At 33.4% G+C, this 22465-nt stretch overlaps 3 protein-coding genes across 6 annotated transcripts in view; 2 read left to right on the forward strand and 1 right to left on the reverse strand.

Annotated features, from left to right (window-relative positions):
- The window catches only part of LOC133185179 (uncharacterized), a 54033-nt gene extending 44734 nt beyond the window's left edge, over window positions 1-9299 (reverse strand). For 3 of the 4 annotated variants that reach the window (XM_061320253.1, XM_061320252.1, XM_061320250.1), the window contains exons 1-2: window positions 9139-9296; window positions 5259-5613 (exon numbers count right to left, since the gene is read on the reverse strand). In XM_061320253.1, the coding sequence (XP_061176237.1) occupies window positions 5259-5441 (183 nt within the window). In that variant the 5' untranslated portion in view covers window positions 5442-5613; window positions 9139-9296. Of the gene's footprint in view, window positions 1-5258; window positions 5614-9138 lie in introns of all 4 variants that reach the window. The other variant, XM_061320251.1, reaches the window with a different exon arrangement.
- Window positions 9300-9591: 292 nt separating this feature from the next.
- LOC133185792 (uncharacterized) lies at window positions 9592-14204 on the forward strand. The gene is made up of 6 exons (XM_061321086.1): window positions 9592-9854; window positions 10004-10159; window positions 11285-11399; window positions 12535-12611; window positions 13497-13594; window positions 14065-14204. Exons 1-6 carry the CDS (start codon window positions 9724-9726, stop codon window positions 14181-14183), a joined length of 696 nt encoding a protein of 231 aa, XP_061177070.1. The 5' UTR covers window positions 9592-9723; the 3' UTR covers window positions 14184-14204.
- A 6141-nt stretch (window positions 14205-20345) lies between these two features.
- LOC133185681 (E3 ubiquitin-protein ligase TRIM9-like) lies at window positions 20346-21924 on the forward strand. Its single transcript, XM_061320987.1, has 2 exons — window positions 20346-21028; window positions 21219-21924. Exons 1-2 carry the CDS (start codon window positions 20346-20348, stop codon window positions 21922-21924), a joined length of 1389 nt encoding a protein of 462 aa, XP_061176971.1.
- Window positions 21925-22465: the final 541 nt, after the last annotated feature.

A 22465-nucleotide genomic window follows, 5' to 3' on the forward strand; every position in this document is an offset into this window, starting at 1 on the left:
AGAGTAATGGTTATGGGCCATGGACATTGGCCTGGGTACCTCAGTTGGTAGAGCACCTGACTCAAAGTGATGCAGGGGTCCCAGGTTTGATTCCCTGTCCATTCATACATTTTCTCCCTTCCTGTTACATAATTTGTAATACGTAAATAAATAATGTTGTTTATTCCAGTCACTTGTATGATGTTATTAAAATGTCTAGGAATTAACCCCTGGGTTAAGATATACTTTGTGGGTCACCTGCGTCCCTCGTTGTAAACACTGGTGAGTAACAATCAAATAAACAACCTGTGTGTACTACACAGACAACAGAACACCTCACCTCCTGATGATGACGTGCTGTAATTACCACAGCAGTTAATTATCATAAACGTCAACAAAACACAGAAACAACCTGATGACACCCCCTTCTCCATTCCAATGAAACTGCATCGGACTATTTATCTTTATATGAATTATTTTGATTCCAATACTACAACAAACCTCTGAAGCTTTATTTCAGCTGACCTTGACTAATTACAAAGAATCATCATACAATTATCATCCAGGGATCACTCAATGAATTTTCACAATTCTCTTGTCCCTGAAAAAGTGACTTTTCTCATATCTAACTGATATTTTATAGGCTAACATATGAAATAAATACTTGTTTAATATGGGTATGACCTAATGCTGCACTCACAACTCCTCTCTTTCAAGGATTTAACTTTTTAATAGTGTATGACTTTCCACCATAAGTTTTGTAAGAATCTATATGAAGCTATGACACATCTGTCCTGTATTTTCACATCAAGGTGCTGGGTAATTATGCTAATGTGACATACACCTGTACCCAACTGTTCATTAGCAGGAGCTCAATAGATGCATTTTATCAAATGCATAAAAAAGAACTTAGTCAAATGTTAAAAACACCTAGGGGATGTACACAGATGACACTGTTTCCAATAAACATTAAACTCATACTGATGGGAAAACCTTCAATGACACTTCATGTAGAAAGTCTATTGACAACATTTCTTCTTCTCTTGTTTTGTGACTGATGACCTAAGTTCATCTGTCCTTAACAACATCAGCCTGGTTACAACTAACAGTGGGTGCATCATTGATCGTGTACCCTTGTCGTCAAACAAAATACTTCCCAATAATAAACGCTGCAGTATTACTACATTACAATTCTTTCCAAGCTGCAGACATTTAAATAACCAGGAATGTTAGAGTTCATAAATATTACATACAAAATTTATCTCAATAAACTGCTTTTTTTTAAATTTGTCGATATCATTGTCAGCGTTGGGATTCTGTCTGGACGTCTGGTGAGTCACTGGGACCTCCTCAAACACTCGGGGTACAAGGTACACACGACGGAAAATAGGAGTACAATGACGTCAGAGATATCAGCAAATATATATATGACCATAATAATGATGGAAAAACTCTAATTCTAAAACATATATATAAATACAGGTGATATCAGCAAATAGGACCATTATAATGACTGAAACACTCTAATTCTAAAAGATATATATATATATATAAAACTCTAAAACATACAAATATTTAAACAAGTGATATCAGAAAACAGTGTAATAATGAGAAGAGAAAGCTTTGCAGTCAAATCATTCCAAAAACTTACAAAATGAAATATACAGGTGATATCAAGTTTATTTTAACATGTTTAAGAAAGAGTGGCAAAATGACACCACAAATCAACAATTGATATTCACTTGTACAAACAAATCTTCAGCTGATATTATCTATTTATTATGCCAATTTCATTGTAATCCAGCTTGCACTGTGTAAGAAAGATAGGAACATTGATGGAATACAGTGTGTTTAGCTAGAGGTCAATCAAAGAACTAGCTGCCAACCAAGACATTGCACTATGACTCAGCTGTCGTCAAGCTGATATTTTTTTTTCTCGTTTTCTAAGTGACAACACAGTACTCTTTCCAAATGACTTAATAATTGATTTTCACATCTTTAAAAAATAAAAAAAAAAAAAGACATTCATTGAATGGTAATGAGTTGTTCCTGAATGACCCCCAAAGAGGTAGCAATACTGGCCTTCAGGTTTCTCTCTCTCTCTCTCTTTTACACACACACACACACACACAGGGGGTGACACAAATTTTACTTTCTATTCTGTTCCTATAATTAATCAACCTATAAAACAGCATATTATATTATATTATAGTCCTAAACTCCAAAATCATTGATCAATCGTAATTAAAACTGAACAACTAGAAGAGTAGGGAATATAATGGGCCATGACAGATGACAAATTCTGATGGAATGTGGAGTCACGCTCCACTGGATAAGACATGGTGATGGGGGAGCATGTGTCAGCCTTGTCCACTCTTCCTAACATCATTTTAACTTTCTACAAAACCTTCACTCTAAAGACAAAGGACTACATGTATACTGCACTGCATTTATAACTTAGTATTATTCAGCAGGTCCTGAAATTCTGGCTTTATACCAAAAAAAATTAAAATAAGTTACACCTTAAAACAATGTGCAGATAAATGTGTTTCTGTATTTAAAACACTTAACTTATTTTCCCTCATCATTGTTGGTGTGTGTACCTTGGATAATAAAGTAATTCTTTGAGCCTCTGGCATACATATCAAAGAATGAGTCACCCTTCACCCTGTATAATAACCTACTGGGAGTCAAATAAACTCCAGGCCATTCCCAAGTTAAATTATCCAGGAGAGTGAACGAACTTCTCCAGATATAAGGAATTATCTAATTTATTGAAAACAATAACTCTCCTGTCTGAGTGACCTCCCATTGATTCAAAGCTTGTATAAATCTCCCAGAGAGTGATGCAGACAAATATTTGAGGGCTTTGAAATTATCAATATTTTTTGTTTTGTAAACATTATTATGGCTCTCATTAATGAAATAAAGTGTTAGCCCTGAGCAAAAATCATTACTGCCATTAAATTTACACAGTGTTAACAGAATATTCTACTGAATGGGTCATGTGTATGACAAATTATTGGGCTTTTTAACATTCCATCTCATGAATTAAGTCTGGATTTTACACTTAGGTCATCAAAATATTAGGAGCTAAGGTACACTGTACTGAGTTTTGTTCATCTTTAAAAAAAAATGAATAAATAGATCTCTATCTGAAAATATCTTACTAATACTTGTCAATACTATTGAAATTACATGTATATATTCATCAATCTCATTAAAACCCCTTTGGTATAAAAAAAAACACAGAATTTTTAAAATCTATTCAACCTATTGATAAAACTATTCAACTATTAACAATCATTTTTGAAAAATATGCAAATGCATTTTTGACATTTTTAAAAATAAAATATATATATATTTTATATGGACACTTTTTGCCCCCTTTAGCATTATAAAAATGCAAGAAATGCACATTCAAAGATTGAAAACAAGGAGAAATTTTCCTTATCTCTTTATAATTTTTTTATTTCTTTTTTTTTTAATGTATCATGAAATCCCATCAATTTTCCCTGTAAGAATTTGTAAATTCATCACTTATATCATGTATATATAAACACCTGCAGAGCAGACAGGTAGAAGAGAGGTGTATCATAAATAAAATTCAGGTATGTTCCTGATTCTAATTAACAATTCTGATTTTTACCAGTGCTAGCATGTTTTATAATGCATGAAATTCAACATTTCTGTATTCTCTAGAATTCATTTCTGCATTTTTTCTGAACATTATATACGATGAGAAACATGTAGCAACAAGTATGTGTTTAAATTTAGTTTATTATTTCAGAACTCATCAAAATGCAAGTTCCAAAAAATTAATTTTACTCAACATGCATTGCATCATTTAAAAATTTTCTATTTCAACGAAAAGATTGGTGATGTGTGTTTCTGTAACATTACAAGACAAAGTCTCGATGACTCAGCCTAAGCTAAGTCTAATGTCTAATGGGGGGGGGGGGGTGTTCTTGTTTTAAACTTAGTCTGATTGACTGATTGGGGGGGGGGGGGGGGGGGTTCTTGTTTTAAGCTGAAACTGATGGCGGGGTGATTCTTCTTTTATGCAGAGCCAAATGGCAGGTGGGGTGGTTCTTGTTTTAAGCTGAGCCTGATGGAGGGGTGGTACTTGTTTTAAGCTGAGCCTGATGGCAGGGTGGTACTTGTTTTAAGCCGAGTCTGATGGCAGGGTGGTACTTGTTTTAAGCTGAGTCTTTTGGCTGGGTGGTACTTGTTGAAGACAGAAGAGCTCTTTTGTTTACATTAGCACAACTAGTGACCTCAAAACTTGTCTCCTAGTTGAAAGCAAATCATTAACTTCACAGATGACAATTGACCAAATATGAAGTCCAAATGATGCACCTGTCTGCATTAGTGTTGTACCGATAATCAGAAAACATCGATTGTTGACAAAAAAATGCTACTGATTCTGATGATCGATTATAATTTTTCATAATCGATCATCGGAAACATACTTCTAATACAATACATTCCGGAATTTCTGGTTTAAAATTTATTTCTTCTTAATGAAAGAAAATGGCATCTGCATCTGACACTAGCCAACTAGCACGAAGCAGAGGTGATTAAGAACCAAAAGGTGCATATATAGAAAGTGTAAAAGAAGCAAAACAACAAAGAAAATAATTTATTATATATTTTATATATTCATGTTAAAGAAATAATATGAAATAATTGTAATAGTCTGTTTTTTATATACAAAACTATGACATCTGATTATAATCGGTAAAATCGCATCAGAAGCAGTAACCGATTCCAACCGATGATCGATTATTAAAATTAACCGATGTCCCATCACTAGTCTGTATTATTTCAGACCTCACAGCACAATTGGTGTATATACAGGCTATATTATGATAACTGTGCTGTATATTGTTAAGACCATATGATGACATTTATATGCATCTTATGGTCAACACATTTATAATCATTTTAGAGCTAAGGACTTGTACTGAAGGGCATCTTTGCTTCAGTCATACAACATGTACAATGTCATGAATGTAGTGTTAATATAAATTGCTGTTAAATCATACATTATCCATTGTATCATCACACAGAAAATGGACCCCTCTTTTGAGGACAGTCATCACTACCTTATCTATAATCATATATGGTAAATATACTGTTATAGTGTACTATACAGAAAATGGACCTCTCTTTTGAGGACAGTCATCACTACCTTATCTATAATCATATATGGTATATATACTGTTATAGTGTACTATACAGAGAATGGACCCCTCTTTTGAGGACAGTCTCCCTACCTTATCCAAGCCATTCCTCAGAAGTGATGCGAGAACATCCTGATCCAGTAAAATCCAACCACAATCCGGACTGGCATCCGATAACTCCTCGCAATGTAAGCTCTCCTCTGATCCATCTCCGTCAAACTCATTACTGACTACTGGTCCAGCATGATTTGATATGTCCATCACACTGTTGGTCATTCTGTTACCTAGGCAACAGGTGGTCTGGTTGACATGGTTACCAGTGTCTGGGACACCACTGTCTAGTCATTGGTCAGGCTGAGAGGATTTTTCACCCTTGGCACCATTTGGTGTAATAGTTTTTGACTTCATTTTTTTTTTCAAGATTTACAACACAGTCCTTCGATACTTCCTGTAAGAATAAAGAATTTAAATCACTCTATTACAACATCACACATTTCCTTGGAATTTAAATGCATATGTTTTACTTGACTGCTCAGGCATGACAAAGAATTCTTATACATTTTTCATTGACTGGAATTTCCCAAACACAATGACCACAGAATTATTACCTTTAATGAAACTAAGATCATTTAATTTTTTTTTTAAATTAAAACCATGTGGACAATGCTGAACAAATATAGGCCTTTAACATCAGTGCTGAGTCACAAGGCCTATTCTGATAAGGGGGACATTGTAAAGCTAAACATTGATAAAGCTGTGACTCATACCAAGACAATGTTACACTGAAGTCGTGTCCCTTTCTTTAATATATTTTTCGCTTCATTTATTCCAACTTTTAACAGTGATCAACCAACTTTTGTTCTACATGATTAAGAACTGAAATTTATTACCTTTTTTCTAAAATAATAAACTGTCATGCAGACAGGTACTACACGGAATCATTTGTGGAATTTTTGTTTCAATGTTTAATTTTTGTTCATCACAGCTAGAACATCCTAGACAGGGAACAAAATATTGTTAACTTGAAAATTTTTATGATATAGTTTTATTTAAAAAAGTATATTAAACTTTAAACACATTTTATATATACATGATATATGATGTGCCTTGTTAAATTAGCATTTTCTTGCAAATCAAATATTATAACAAAAAAACCTTCCTGACATTTCTTCTCAAACTTGTAATGCATCAGATTTTTTTTAATATCTTGAAACTACTGGTGCATAACATTCATACCAGTGGACCATTTTATTTTGCAAAGCATATTGTGCATAAGCTTAAGTTTATCATAGTTTTAAAGCATGACTCTTTTTACCTGCCCGAAAGCTTGTAATAAGCAGGAATATTTGATTTTTTTTTCTTGGGTTTGAGTACTATTTTTGTCTGGTCACATACAATTTCTGACCTGGTGAGAACTGCATGTGCTTTCTTGTTTTGCTGATTAAAATACTTATAAGTAAGTTTTCAAGCTTGGGCACAAGTATATTAACTTAAATATAACAAAAATTCAAAAAAACTGAGAACAGGAAGAAAAAGCAGAGCTCCCAAACATGAAAAAAACCAAATAAAAGCATTTATACATTAAAAATAAAAATGCAGATAAGCATTCAGTAAATTAATATGAATAAAGACATTGCATCCAAAATTGAAAAGACTGAAAGAAGACTTGACATAAATGTACCTATAGGACCCTTTATGTCAAATTACAAGATTTCCTATGTCTGTTTCATTGTTTTTTAATAAATTGATGGACAAACCACTGTAGAGCATACTTTTTAACACTACAAAGAACGCTTCTAGTAGTACATTTTTACCTCCAATAATATAAGAACGTAAGAGGGATATATCTCTAAATTCTGTAATGAGGCTTGTATTTATAGAACATATAAATGAAATCACACTCCATATTTTAAGCATGACAGATTTTTCCGTTATTTCCCGATCATGACAAGGAGCACGGCCAGTGTGACCGGTGGGCAGGGGATGCTCACTCCTCCATGGCACCTGATCCCACCTGATGTTTTTGGAGGTCCTTGTTAGCTCTGCTCCCGATTTGTTTTGTTTTAATGGACTTTGAACTCGAACATGTTGAATACTATACAACTATGGACGCTTTCGGTGATGAATATGGTTCGTTATTCACCAGAAAAATATCAATATTGACCGAAGCGAAGCCAAGGTCAATATTGATCATATTTTTTTCTGGTGAACAACAAACCATATTCACCACCGAAAGAGTCCATAATTGTTTTATTATATAGTCTAGATTTGAATAAATAAGACATTGAAGGCTGCATTATGATACCTCTTTTATTTACGAACTTCTGTCATGGATAAATTAAAAAAAAAAATGTCCAGATTACAAGTTATAACTTCCGTGTTTTCCTTTTGCTGTTTGTAAGACCGTGAAATGTTTAGAAAATAATACTGCGATAGGCTTGGCTACATCTTCGCTAGTCAAAGGTTTCTGATACGCTACTCTCCTCATAAAACCTTGGCATACGGTGCTGACAAAAGACTGGAATGTTTTTGTCACGTGATCACAATTCTTACCAGGTACGCACAGATTGCGTCATCAACAGAAATAAAAAGTGTATTTTAAAAAATAATGTTTTTAAAGAATTATTAACAAGAAGGTATTGAGTTATGTTAATTTGTTATTTAAACATGTTAAAATGCAAATCTACATCTTAAGTACAGATTCCTAATCACATATTTTGCACGTAGCTTAAGATATTGGATGACACCATATAGCTATTCTTAGAATGGCATGTTATCGGATCGTTGTTTACTTGCGTTTTTCATTCCCGATATTAAAGAGTCAAGATATATCCCGAACGCAAATATCGTCATTTACGAAAAACAATTGCTGATTGGTCGAACGATGTCGATCAACTCCAATCACAACTTGAGAAAAAAATCCCAACTTTTTTTAACACCGTATGCCAAGGGCTTATGAGGAGAGTAACGTATCAGAAACCCTTGCCTAGCGAAGATGGCTTGGCTAATGTTTTTCTTGCTCAGATACACAGCTGGCTTCGGCCATTGCAACCATTGTACGTTATCTGAGGTGTTGTGACGTCACAATGCCGCTGCACGCGCACCGACCCTCCGGTGAATTTGGCTTCAAATCCAGTGAATATGCACTGTCATGAACTGTTTGCATTTGTATAGATTATATAGGGACTATAAATAGACTATAAAATAATGTTCGTTATCTCAATATTTCATGCAAGAGATATATGCTCTTTGGTTTTGTGCTATTGCAAGAACAGGAATAAGCCATATGTTTTTTCCCACTGAAAGAACCACTAACTGTAACACATGATTGTTATACATCAGGCATGCTTTGCCATGTTTGCAATCAATTCATACTATATTCAAAATAAAAAGAGATAAATGATTCACTTCTCTCTAAGATACAATGCAAAATTCTAACTAAAACCAAACCATGTAAAACAAACCATACTCTTCAGTACCGTCAATGACAAATAAAATCCACTAATGATAGTTACATTAATGCAGTATGAGAGAGAGAGAGAGAGAGAGATCCATAAAACAGAAATATCAAATGCAAGGTGCATTTTAAAAATTGTCATAAAAACCAGGTACAAATCTCTTTTATATAGTATACATATCTTAAATTTGTTTGAATTTCTTTGTTAAATTTCTTTATAGGTTTCTGCTATTGTTGACAACCAACTGTAAATAAATGCATTTTTTTTTAAAATTTGCACTGCAAACAGCTACAGCAGCGTTGCAATATATATGGCCTAGCACCTGTTTACATATAATGTATTCCTATGAATGTGCTCATTATGATTTAATGCATAACTTCATACACAAACGCATATGAAAACATGGCAAAATTTTTGGTGCAAGCAGAATTTTTAAAAAATTTAACATGACATCAGGTAAGATAACCTTGGCATTGAAAACTTTTCTGCAATCATGACGTGCATAAAATACTTACTTACTTATTTCGTTTACAACCAGATTTGGTCCGTAAGCAGGTATTTAATTATTCTATTTTTGGTATTCTACGCAGGTGAGGTCATCTTGATCAAAAAAGTTATTTTTTTCTTATTTACTAAATGATGAAGTCATCCCCATCCAATCAAACCGCAAGATAAGAGGGTTAATCTAGTTTGTGAAATATACTTCACAAAACGAAAAGATATTGTTACATCCATAAATAACATTCTTTTTAACTCTAATTATTTGCTGTTGACTCAAAAAAAATATTTTAGTTTATTTTCTGATATTTTGTTTAATTTGATTTGACAGATTTATATATTATTTAAAATATACTATAAATAAATGTTCGTATTTTGAGATTGAACATTCTGTAATATGGATGTTTCTACTTTCAATTTCGAAGTAAATTCTGCAGAAGCCTGAGAAGGATTCAACTTTAAAGGATTTGAAATTTTTGCTGTAATAATGAAAGGGAAAAAAGGCAAAGGTCCATCTAGTTTAATTTAAGTTGTTGTCTGTTGAAATTTTTTCGTTCAATGATCGCTGTGCTCTAAGTTAATCTGGATGAAGCAGAAAGATTATGATCGCCCTTACTCACATTTTCCCCTTGGAGTCGCCGTGTTGCCATTTTTCTGAAAATCGTGAATCAACAATTAAATCAGTCATCACTGCAAATGTAGATCACTGCGTTCTAAAAAGTAGAAATATAGAGTGAGTAGGCAAAATATGATTTTGGGTTATCATCCAGTTTTGAAAATCTCCAATGATGCTGCAATTGTAAATTTTATACAACATTCAATGGTATCGTTGTTTCTCTGGTCTTGTCAGATTTAAAAATCTCAACATTTTTCTTTTCAAAGAACTCTGCAAAGTTTGTTGTTTCAATGTGCTGTCTCCTATGCCACCAAAGAATCCAATGTGACCTACATCTGCCGCCAGCCTCTCAGCACCCTTCCTGCAGGAGTACATGGGATGCCAAAACCCGAGGCAGATGTTCTCAAAACTGTCAAATTTTTGTATGAAAGATATTTTACAACTTAATTATCACTACATGTTATTCACAGTGATGTCATCTCCCAATACGCAAGTTTCGAGATTGTAGCTCTGCAACGATTGAGGCGCAAAAAATATCCATATCAGCATAGAAGTGGCACAGCTGGTTGTCATTGTACACAAATGTGCATAAATAAATGAACGATGGCTAGGGCTTTCAAGATGTATTTAATGTTATGGAAAGATTATACATGAATATATAATGTCAAGCAGTGATGATTTTGATGATAACATTGATCTATACTTTAGATGTTTTACAAAATCTACTTTTAATTAGGATACTTGAAATCAAATGAACGTCAAATTTTTTGTGTGAAAAAGATGCTTCCTTGATTGTACAAAACTTTTGTAAAAACTTAGTGGAAAGAGTCGATGTGTCATTCAGAACGCCGACGTGCAATGATCAGATGTGTGTCTATTGGAGATCCGTGTCATGTCTCTTCCCTTGTCTGAAGTCTTATCTACTGATATTTTCTTTTTATTTCCTTTTTTTAAGGGGGGGGGGGGGGGGGGGTTAGAAAAAAAATGATGCCCTTACTTAAATTCAGTAATTTTTTAGTTGATGAGGGCATCCCCATAAACAGTTATGGTAAACCAGTATATCGATGATGTAGCATATATAAAAAACTGTCCCACCTGCCGGTTTATGAGGAAACAAAACTCCCCTCTATAACGAAAGAGCGCACCAAGGGAGATAATCTCGAAACTTGCATATACTTGCACGGAAAAAAAATGTGACCCTCGAATAACATTGTTAATTTAATTCTTCTTTGCAAACTTATGTCATTTTCTTAAATACCACAACTTTGCTTTGTAAAAGTGATGTTTCATTTATATTTGATTAAGAATTTCCCATATTGACATTTTTGAAATATTATGTTATTTAAAATCTGTGATATAAATAAGGAAGATGAAAAAATCATCGTACGCTAAATCTCTTAAAATTGACTCAAAAATTTCTTTGGCTTGATTCTATTTTTTTATGGTATGAAAACAAAAGTTTATGCATTTTCCAGATCACAAGTACATTCCAAAATAACATATGTGATGATTAGATAAGTCATACTTAGTTGTTTGACTTTTTGTAGGTACCTGAAAAATGTTGAGGAAGTTGTAGAATTTTGTGCCACGGTACATAACAGAGCTGTTGGTCCTGATCTTATCATTTTAGATGACATTGACAGCTTTATCGAACAACTACAGGTAAAAAAGGCAATTAATTTGTTAAAAAGATGTTTTAAGAAAATGTATATGATAAAGGAAGGTTGTTCTTACAAGGTTTAAGCTTTCACAATGTCTCCTGTTTGTTTTTTATGAATTGTATTTCCAGTATGGTTCAAACTGAAATATTAGAGAGGCAAATAATTTGAGAATTTCCCTTAAATAAATATTTGAAGATATCTTTATTAAACTGAGACAAAATTTTAATAATAGATGAAAAGTAATTAAAGCTTTCTAATTTTACCATATTTATGTTGAAATGTGAAATCCTTGAATTTTGTGTGTGTCATATTTGAAGAAGGAGGGATTAGCCTCTGCTCTCAATTTCCAACAGCAGTCTTCAAACTGTCTGTTCTTCTCTCATTACAGGGTCTATATCTAGACAACATGGCAGCTTCACTGTGTTCTCTCATTACAGGGTCCATGTCTAGAACACAAGGCAGCTAAATTGTGTGTACTTCTCTCATTACAGGGTCCATGTCTAAAACACAAGGCAGCTAAATTGTGTGTTCTTCTCTCATTACTGGGTCCATGTCTAGACAACAAGACAGCTAAACTGTGTGTTCTTCTCTCATTACAGGGTCCATGTCTAGACAACAAGACATCTAAACTGTATGTTCTTCTCTCATTACTGGGTCCATGTCTAGACAACAAGACAGCTAAACTGTGTGTTCTTCTCTCATTACAGGGTCCATGTCTAGACAACAAGACAGCTAAACTGTGTGTTCTTCTCTCATTACTGGGTCCATGTCTAGACAACAAGACAGCTAAATTGTGTGTTCTCACATTACAGGGTCCATGTCTAGAACACAAGGCATCTAAATTGTGTGTTCTTCTCTCATTACAGGGTTCATGTCTAGAACACAAGGCAGCTAAACTGTGTGTTCTTCTCTCATTACAGGGTCCATGTCTAGAACACAAGGCAGCTAAACTGTGTGTTCTTCTCTCCTTACAGGGTCCATGTCTAGAACACAAGACAGCTAAACTGTGTGTTCTTCTCTCATTACAGGGTCCATGTCTAGAACACAAGGCAGCTAAACTGTGTGTTCTTCTCTCATTACAGGGTCCATGTCTAGAACACAAGACAGCTAAATTGTGTGTTCTTCTCTCATTACAGGGTCCATGTCTAGAACACAAGGCAGCTAAACTGTGTGCTCTCCTGTGTGATGCTGCGGATTTCATCACCTCAAAAAAGTCAGTGCTTATCAAAGAATAAGACCCCCCCCCCCCCCACAAAATGAAAAAAATATTTTCTGATATCTTCCCTGTATGAGTTTTTCCATTGTAGATCACCAAATATTCACGACACCTTATTTTCGCAAGATGGGTAGATGGCATTTATAAGCTAGACCAAATTTTCACGAATTCTGACTATTGTCCTATATAATCTTTAGTAACAAAAATATTTGCGAGAAGGAAAATTTCATGAGGATCAAGACAGTCTCGTCTTATTACGCAAAAATAAAGTTCTTACAAAAAAAGTTTTTACATATATTGTCACAAGCGGCTCCCACAATCTGCGGCTATATGTCAATTAGGATTTGCTTATTCCTATGAATAATTTACTATTATTTTGGTATTTTTAATAGATGTTCATTGAGAATGAACAAATTTTTCGTGATACAACCAAGAGTTGTAGGACGGAAAATGAAACAGTTCTCTCACATTTTTTTTTTTTTATTTTATTATAGTATATACTCGTAATTCGACAATTATATAAAATCTGTAGAAGCACAAAAATCTTATAAATTGTAGTATAACTTGGCTTCACTATCTAACAAGGCTGATTTCAGGAAAATTATTCTATTCTGCTATCTGGTAAGTAAATGTAAATCTCATTTAGCAATGGCTTGTAATGTGAGGATTGTTGATTAAACCTGCTCCTTATTGACCTGTTCAGGTCTCCTAATCTGTAAGAAGTCCTGTCTGAAAAATAAATATTGCCACTTACTTAAATATCTTACATTATTTGACTTGCTGCATGAATATACGTGTACACTACATCAGTATAGTCAGAGTGAAAAGATTAATGATAAATTCTGCTTTGATATTTTAATTTCATGTGTTTAATTATTACAGTGATGGCTCCAGTCTTCTTCTTCTGTCTTGTACTGATTCGACCAATCGTCTTGCCTCTGTGTTCAGGAATTCTGGGATACATGTTCATGATATTCAAGGTACAGAAGTAGAAGTCAAATTAACTACTGTAAATAGCACGTTTACATCTATTGTTAATTACATGTACTTGAATTGGTAGCTGAGAAATTTCTTGAGATCTGGATAGTTTTACATTGTTTCTGTTATTCTGAGTAGAGTATTTTTTAAATGATATTGTATAAAATTTGTCCATGTATAGCAACCTTAAACTTGTTTTTATGTCTAATAGAAAATATGATTCCATGATATAAATTTTCCCTCTTTCTTTCCATATAATTGAACAAATAATTAAAAAAAAAAAATAATGTATAAGAGATGAATCCTAAATAATCATGAATTACAAGATGGAAAAGTAATCTAATGTAACCAGTTACTTTTAAAATAGATGTAATCAGCTTATGATCATTTACTAATCACAATTTAAATGACAGCTTATGAAAGTATTTGACCCAATCCCTGTTATACAAGTCCTTTTTTCTTTTTGACACAGAAGTACGGCCAAATGAGTTTAAGCTGACCACCATCGCAGAAGATAACCATATCTGTGTGGATTTTATAACACAGAAAGGGGAACTCTACCTCCAGGATGTCCACATCACAGAGAAGTGAAGCAAGACCAAACAAAAATAAGGGGGGGGGGGGGGGGGATAGTGAGACTGTATGAAGTACTCTTAAACAAATGTTTTCTCAGGATTTTGTATTGGAAGACTTCATTATAGAGATTTTTGTTTTATGCCAATTATTGTACATATTTTTACTGTTTTAATGACAATAATTGTTGAATGTCAATTTTATAGAAATTTAAAAATTATCACTCAGAACAATATCCAATACAGGATAAGATACGAGTGCAATCTGTACAAAATTTAGAGAGTGCAACATAAAATTCAAATATTAATTTATGCCTATTTTCTCATATTTCAGTCTATAAAATAAATCAGTGTTAAATGTGAATTCCATCCATACAATTATTCAAATAATGAACCAGTTGAAATGCTCTAAAATAAAATCAGACTGTTCAAAATTTGAGGGTCATCTATATAGTAGATTAGAGGCACAGAATTTGATTTCATGGCAACTACCCAGTAGATTATGTCAGTAAACAAAATTAAAGTTAACTGCTAGAGAAGAAAACATAATTCTTTGTATCATTAAAATATAAAGTTGTCACTAGAGAGCAATGTTTTGAATATTAAATCTCTTCATGCTTGGAGATAAAATCTGACTTTGGTCAGTTTTAAGGGAACACACTTCTTCATACTTTGGAGACACTTCCCTCAGTAGTCTTAATCCTTACAAAAAAAAGGAATATGACAGGCAGGTGTGAAATATAATTTGATGCTTGGGAATCAAACTGTAAGGAAGTCTACCATATATTACTACTGATGGATTGTGTATTCTAGAAATTTAGGATGGAATGTGAAAATGCAATCTTGACTTTAAAAAGTTAGCATTTGTTATAGGGAAGTCGGGTCTTAAATATTGTCCATTTACTATTTTTGTATCAGTCCTGTTTTCAGTGATGCTACTTAAACCAATCTGAAATGCATGCCAAAGAGTGAGGACATAAGAGGGTCATTCAAAAAATACGTATAATTTTGTCATTACTTTTTTTATTTACGTAATATTATGACCAAATTTGAAATGAAATATGTGGAGATAACGAACAATGTTCAAGCTCAAAAGTCCGTTAATTTAAACAATACAAAATAGGAGCAGAGCAAACAGGGACCTCTAAAACATCAGAGATGGGATCAGGTGACATGGAAGAGTAAGCATCCCCTGCCGACCGGTCACACCCGCCGTGTGCTCCTTGTCATGTTCGGGAAATAATGGAAAATTCCGTCGACAATTCAGTGTGTAAATAATGGCCTAAAAATTAGTATGAAAAACGTCAGTCAGCATTCGACTTATTGAAAGATTGTATTTGCTGACAGGTCATTGTATCAACCATAAAACTTACGAAATTCTGACTTTAAACGAGACAATTTCACAATAAATCCGAATAATTTGAATAAAAAATTCTACATTTTAAAATTATTTGAAATATAAAACTGCAAACATGGGATCACAGAGCAAGTCAAAATTTAGTAGAGTAAGCGTTATATACATGTATATAAAATGTCTATAGTTACGGTTACACCATTTCATGTGCCAAATTGTGATGTCATTGAACAGAAATCAATTGCAGGAAACAAGTAGTCCTTATTGGAAAAAAAGATGACATCACGGGGCAGCTAGTAGTATATATCCGCAATTTTGTGTTGCATTCGGGAAATTTCCACAACAAATTCAGAAAAAGCTGGAAGAAGAAGAAAAAAATACATCAGGAGTTAACCCTGTTCAAAAAGTCTAGCTTTTTTTTTTTTTTTTTTTTTTTTTTTTTTTTTTTTTTTTGAGTGTAAGAGATTGTGTTGGACATTGAACGGCTCCAAGGAAAACTCTGGTAAAAAATCTTAGTACATATTTATGTACTTAACGTCATGGAAAGGGATACGCGCTTCACGGTTGCGGAACTAGTGTCGTTTACTAATTATTGAATTAGAAATTCTCTAATTCAATAATTAGTAAACGACATTAGTGAAAGCAGAATTACGCGGTAAAAAATGAATAAAGACATTAACGAATTATCTTGATACTCGAATAATTAATTATAAGCAAACTAAGTATAAAATAGCACAGAAGCTTTTCTATATAAATGTTTAAGGCGCCAATTACTTGTGTGAAATGTAGAGGTGATATATTTTTGAGAAACTGTTATCACATTTTTCTTTTGACGTTATTTTGAGGAGAGTGCTCTGTCGTTACAAAACAAGTTAATTTCAAAATAATGTAAGAGTGGGTTCCATTTGATAAAATAATATGAAACTGAAAACATCCACAAAATAATTATTTTACGTTTGATACTGTGATGATCATAAATTTCGTAAAAATAACATGAGAGAGCGACGTTTTCTTTGTAGTTCGTACGAAACAAGGCGAGGACAATCCCCCACTTCGAGACAACATGTTTCTCAATTTTCAGAGTTGACAGAAATATTATATTTTTCAAAAATCGTGTTGTCAGCAATGTAATAATTAACAGATTTGATTCGTTTATTTTGTTGAATAATTTATAAATTGATAAGTTTGTTCTGAAGTTAACAGTTCATCATATTTAGTGGTAAATGGGGTTTTTTATAGCCCTAAAAATGATTTTTGAGTATGAATGGGTCAAGTCTCCATTCTACATAAACGCTTAACGACGGAAAAAATGAACGCAAAATCTACTTCATATTTTTTTTAAAAAATGGAGTCTGAACCCTTTCTATATAAAGATCGAACTTTTATGAAAAAAAATTGTATTTTAACAAATTCTTTTACCGAAAGCCACTCAGATACGGTTGATAGATTTGTCTTTGTGACGTAGTGGTCAAACTGTACTGTAAAGTTTGTAAATCCTGTTTAGCTTTCTTTCTTTTTTATATATCACATACCGTAAAACAACAATTAAAAACAAATTAACAGTTAATAAGTTACTCAATAGAATAAGACATCAATTGTGTTTATAAAGATGACATTAGTATTAACACATTTTGGGGGAAATGTAACTTTCATTTGAAATTGTCCCAGATCGGGGGATTGACCTCGCCTTTTACGCCTCCATCTTGCTTAGAGACAGTATTATTACATTATAAACAAGGAAGCCTGTGTGGGCCATATCTATGTACTAGAGGCCTTTGAACAAATTTGAATACGAATATGCATGCAAGGAAGTCTTAGATAACTTGTGGTTCTTGTGAGAGAGAATTTTCAAACAATTTTCCCATACACTTCTTTGAAAACATGCATTTAAATCCTCTTCGAGGCCTCATTTCAGCTTAAGGGTAGATGATACAAACAAAGAATTGGACGCCAGGATTAATATATATTTTTGAACATATTTTGATTGTAAATGTTGTAAAAATTTCATTCCTAAAATATAAAGAAATTGTAAACTTTCATGCTGTTCAAAATTCTACCTTTTTGCATCACCCTTATAAATCCATACTTTTTATTACTTTGTAAGACATTATTGTGAAACCTTGAATGAAAAATTAAAATATGTGTGGTTAAAATTATTCATTTACTTATATAAACATGGTTCGGTGGTTCAGTTGTTATTTTCATGATTTTTTTTTAAAAGTTTGTATTATCTGCCCGGAAGCAGTCATGATTAAGCAAGGTTGATTCGTTCGCTACTGCATGAATGTAGCCAGTAACTAACTACTGAACAGATTTTTTTTATAATAGTTTTACTACACATTGCTTTGTATTGCTATACGTAATGTGCTACAGCATATTCGAGAAGTGGGGAAAATCCAATGTAAATTCTCAAAAACTCCAAAAACAGTGTGGTAAATTAAAATCTTAAAACTTTTAAAACATCAATAGACTGAAGTTAATATAAAAAGATACTGGAATTTCTCAATGTCAATGCCTATATAATCTTTGGAGACCAGGGTCTTCCAACAATCTGATGGAATTTCGATTAGCACTAATTGTGCTCCTTTTTAGATGAATTTTTATAATCCAATGAAGCAGAATTTATTCAAATAGTTTTAACACTAGAGGAAAACTCTTGTTATGGCTTTTAACTCGACATTCATGCAGATAGGAGGTAGAAAAGTAGAAGTTGTAGTTCTACACCAGTAGGAAAAGAGGGAAACTAAGAAAACACTGATGTGAAGCTGTACCTGACACCACGCAAGAAATAAATAGATAGGAATATGGGTTATATAGCAATCTGTAATGTCATACATCTATAAATGACTCAAGAAACACAATATAAATACCTCCATGTGGTTTTATTTAAGATAAAAATTAAGAAAAATTATCTCTTTACTTCAATAGATTAAATAAGGTACTTTAAAATATAAATATGATAATTTAACTTAATGAAATATGGCGATAACAGTAATCACGCTCGAAAGTGCAAACTTGAAGCAGAGGAAACTCGGACTTAAAATATCAGAGGTGGGATCCGGTGCCCTGGAGGAGTAAGCATCCCCTATCGACCGGTCACACCCGCCGTGAGCTCCTTGTCATGATCGGGAAGATCTGTAGACAATTCAGAGTGAAAATAATGTCATAACAATTAATATGAAAAACTTCAGTCATCATTAGACTTAATGTTAGATTGTATTCGTTGAAAAGGACATTGTATCGATCATATAATTTGTGGAATGTTGGCTTCAAACGAGACTGTTGATATTCTTGTTTCATCAACTTGTTTGTCAATAGTTTGTCTCATTTTAGATATTGTTCGTACGTAGAGCATGTTCTTGCATATCAAAACAACTGGGAGACAAAAACTCCATATGCAGGTGATAAGGGATATTGCTACATAAGTAAGGGAAGATATCGATAAAAAAGTTGAAGTCATCATGTTTATCATAAAGTTTTTTTTGTTAGCTTACCATCTATGTGGTTTTTGGAGACCAGGTCTTCCAACAATCTATTGGAATTCCCATGGGTACCAATTGCACCCCTTTATTAGCAGACCTATTTTTGTATTCATATAAAGCAGAATTTGTTCAAAATCTTTTACGTGAAAAGAAGAAAACATTTGCTGTGGCCTTCAATTCGACATTTAGATATATCGACGACGTATTGTCAATTAACAATGGTATATTGTTAATGACACGATATATCCCGGTGAGCTTGAGATAAAAGATACCACATAGTCTGACACATCTGTTTCATATTTGGATACTCTATTAGAAAAAGACGTTAATAGTAATCTAACAACAAAGCTTTATGATAAACGTGATGACTTTAACCTTTCAATCGACTTCTCACCTGCATACGGGGTTTATATCTCTCGGTTGATTCGATACGCCAGAGCATGCTCTACGTGTGAACAATTTCTAAAACGAGGTAAGTTATTGACGAACAAGTTGATGAAACAAGAATATCAACAGTCTCGTTTAAAGTCATCATTTCGTAAGTTCTATGGTCGATATAATGAACTGTCAGCAAATACAATCTATCATAAAGTCAAATGCTGACTGACTTTTTTCATACTATTTGTTAGACCATTATTTACATACTGAATTGTCAACGGATTTTTCCGTTATTTCCCGATCATGATAAGAAGCACACGGCGTGTGTAACCGTCGGCAGGGGATGCTCACTCCTCCATGGCACCTGATCCCACCTCTGATGTTTTGGAGGTCCGTGTTTGCTCTGCACCTATCTTGTAATGTTTAATGGACTTTTGAGCTTGAATACTGTTCGTTATCTCCATATATTTCATCAATGCAATGTACGATTCCTTGAAGAATTATTTATGCATGAAATACAAAACACCCATTAAATAAAACAATCCATTAAATGTAGAGAAAGATATAGCATATAACAAACTGTGACTACATAATATGACACAATCCACCTTCCAGTATAGAAAAAAGCATTTTATACATTACCCTAGCATAATGATATATCTTTATCACATAAAACAAAATAATATTTTAGTCATGAAATACATCAAGTAGTACTTATTTAAAACCACATAAGACACCTCTGTCCTTCCATATCAAAGTATTTAAATTACGTGTTGATTGTGCAAAGTGAAAACAGGTAAAGCGGAATACTCGCAAAGAGATTAAGTAAATTTAAGATTTTATTTACCTCATCAAGTTTAAACTATTTTTGTTTTGTTAAATCATCAAAGAAAGTCGAAAAGAGAAAAAAGTGGTATTTTCTATTAATGATGTTATTTTATTTATAGGCTATCATTTAAAAAGCAAGATGGCTACCCCTAAAGACCCAGATATGGGATTTGCCCAGGTTTTAATCACCTGTAATCACTGTTCCAAGAAAAAAGCAGAACTTTTCTGTAATAACTGTAATGTTAACCTGTGTAAAGTGTGTGTTGGTCAGCACATATTGTCACTTCCTTCTCAGAGACATGACGTGATTAGGTATTCTCTCAAATATAACGAAACGCCACAGCCATTATGTCGTTTCCACCCTGACCAGAAATGTGACCTCTTTTGTCAGCAGTGCGATATTCCTGTCTGTACCGATTGCATTGCCGCAAAGAAACATGTTCATCATGAAATGAGAAAGACAACAAGTGTTTATAAAGAAAAGAAAGACATCATATCCAGAGAAACACATTTTCTTGAAGAGAAAATTTGTCCACGATACAAAAGGATTATTGAAGAAATAGAGGAGTCTATTTTGGATTTTCCAAAGAGCAATGCGAATTTGAAATTGGATATATCTAAGCATAGTCAAGAATTACACAGAATAGTAGACAGGGTCATTAATAAACTTCTTTCCGACGTTGATATCATGGAAAACCAGGATTTAAAAAAGATGAAGAAGAATCTTTCCGAGTTCCAGAATTTTTTGTCAGCTGTACAAGAAATTATTAAAAGGAACAAGGAGCTACTACAGAGCAAACAAAGTGATATAATCAATTTCCAGTCACAGCTGCAAAACCTAGTAATAAAAAAACCTGAGCTGATTAAAATAACACCAGGAAGATTTACACCAGCATCCGTAAATGCAGGAGAAATAGCAATCTTAGTAGGTAACCTACACCCGTCCACAGAATTGGTAAGAGTAATAGAAGGCAAAGTTATGAACGAAATGACGAAAGAATTCTCTTTTTAGAATTCATAACAGGAAGCTACTGAACCAACCTGTAACTATAGCTGCTACAGACACAATGTGCCTTCTAGTCTATGAAGTAAGCTGTGTAGGAGTGAATCAGGCCTGGATACATGGAAATACAGGTATCATAACACAGGTCGATGAAAATGGATCAATCTTAAAGAGGGTGAAAACTAAGTCTGGAAACTTTCCTTCGGGCATGGCAGTGTCCAGAGACGGAGATCTCCTTTACACTGAATTTGATTTATGCACTATTAATCTGGCAAAGGATTGCAAAGTGGACGTGCTTATCTTGACAGACTGGTATCCAAGTGGCATTTGTTTAACATCATCAGGAGACATATTGGTAGCTTTATGCAATGAGAGTTATAATTCTAACACTATCTTAAAAATGCTTAAATTAGTTCGATACTCTGGCACCTTAATAAAACAGGAAATCCAATATGACGAAAATATGCAGCAACTGTTTCAAAGTGGGAGAGAATCTTCCTTAGAAATTGCTGACAATATAAATGGTGATATCTGTGTTCGTGATTTTAATGCAGAATCGATTCTTATCCTAACTAAACAGGGAGAACTGAAATCAAGATATGACGGTTGCAACGTTTTACAAAACCCCTTTGATCCAAACAATATTACAACAGACAGTCAAGGTCAAGTTTTGGTGTCTGATTCTAGAAATGACTGTGTGTATATCTTGGACTGATACTTATAGATGGTTGTGGACTGAGTGAACCTGCAGGAGTGAGTGTCGACAATGAAGACAGATTGTGGCTGGTAGAAATGAACTATGGAAGATTGAAGAACATCAAATATATGGAGGATACCGATTAATACAAACAACTTTGAATTAGGAATGGGTATATACAATAATGGGCAACAACGCAAGGATTATCAAAAATACGGATATTCTTATTCAATTTTATGATTTAAAAATGAAAATTAAATTAAAATAAAGAACCTTGTTCGAGTTAAAGTGTATTCGGTTTTATAAATCGTCTTTGTTTGCAAGGCTCGTTATTTTAACTGTATGTTAGAATTCTTGTTTCATAAACTTATGTGTCATGTGGCTCACTTTGTTTTAGAGATCGTTTCTACGTAGGGCATACTCTTGCGTATCGAATTAACTGGGAGACTTAAATTCCATATGCAGGTGATAATGGTACATTGCTACATAAATAAGGAAAGTCGACGATAGAAAATCTTAAGTCATCAATAGTTACCATTAACGTCTTTTTTCTAGTAAA

The sequence above is a fragment of the Saccostrea echinata genome, unplaced genomic scaffold (genome assembly GCF_033153115.1).
Source record: "Saccostrea echinata isolate AGI-Se365-2 ecotype Australia unplaced genomic scaffold, CSIRO_AGI_Sech_v1 ptg000012l, whole genome shotgun sequence".
Classification (NCBI taxonomy): Eukaryota; Metazoa; Mollusca; class Bivalvia; order Ostreida; family Ostreidae; genus Saccostrea; species Saccostrea echinata.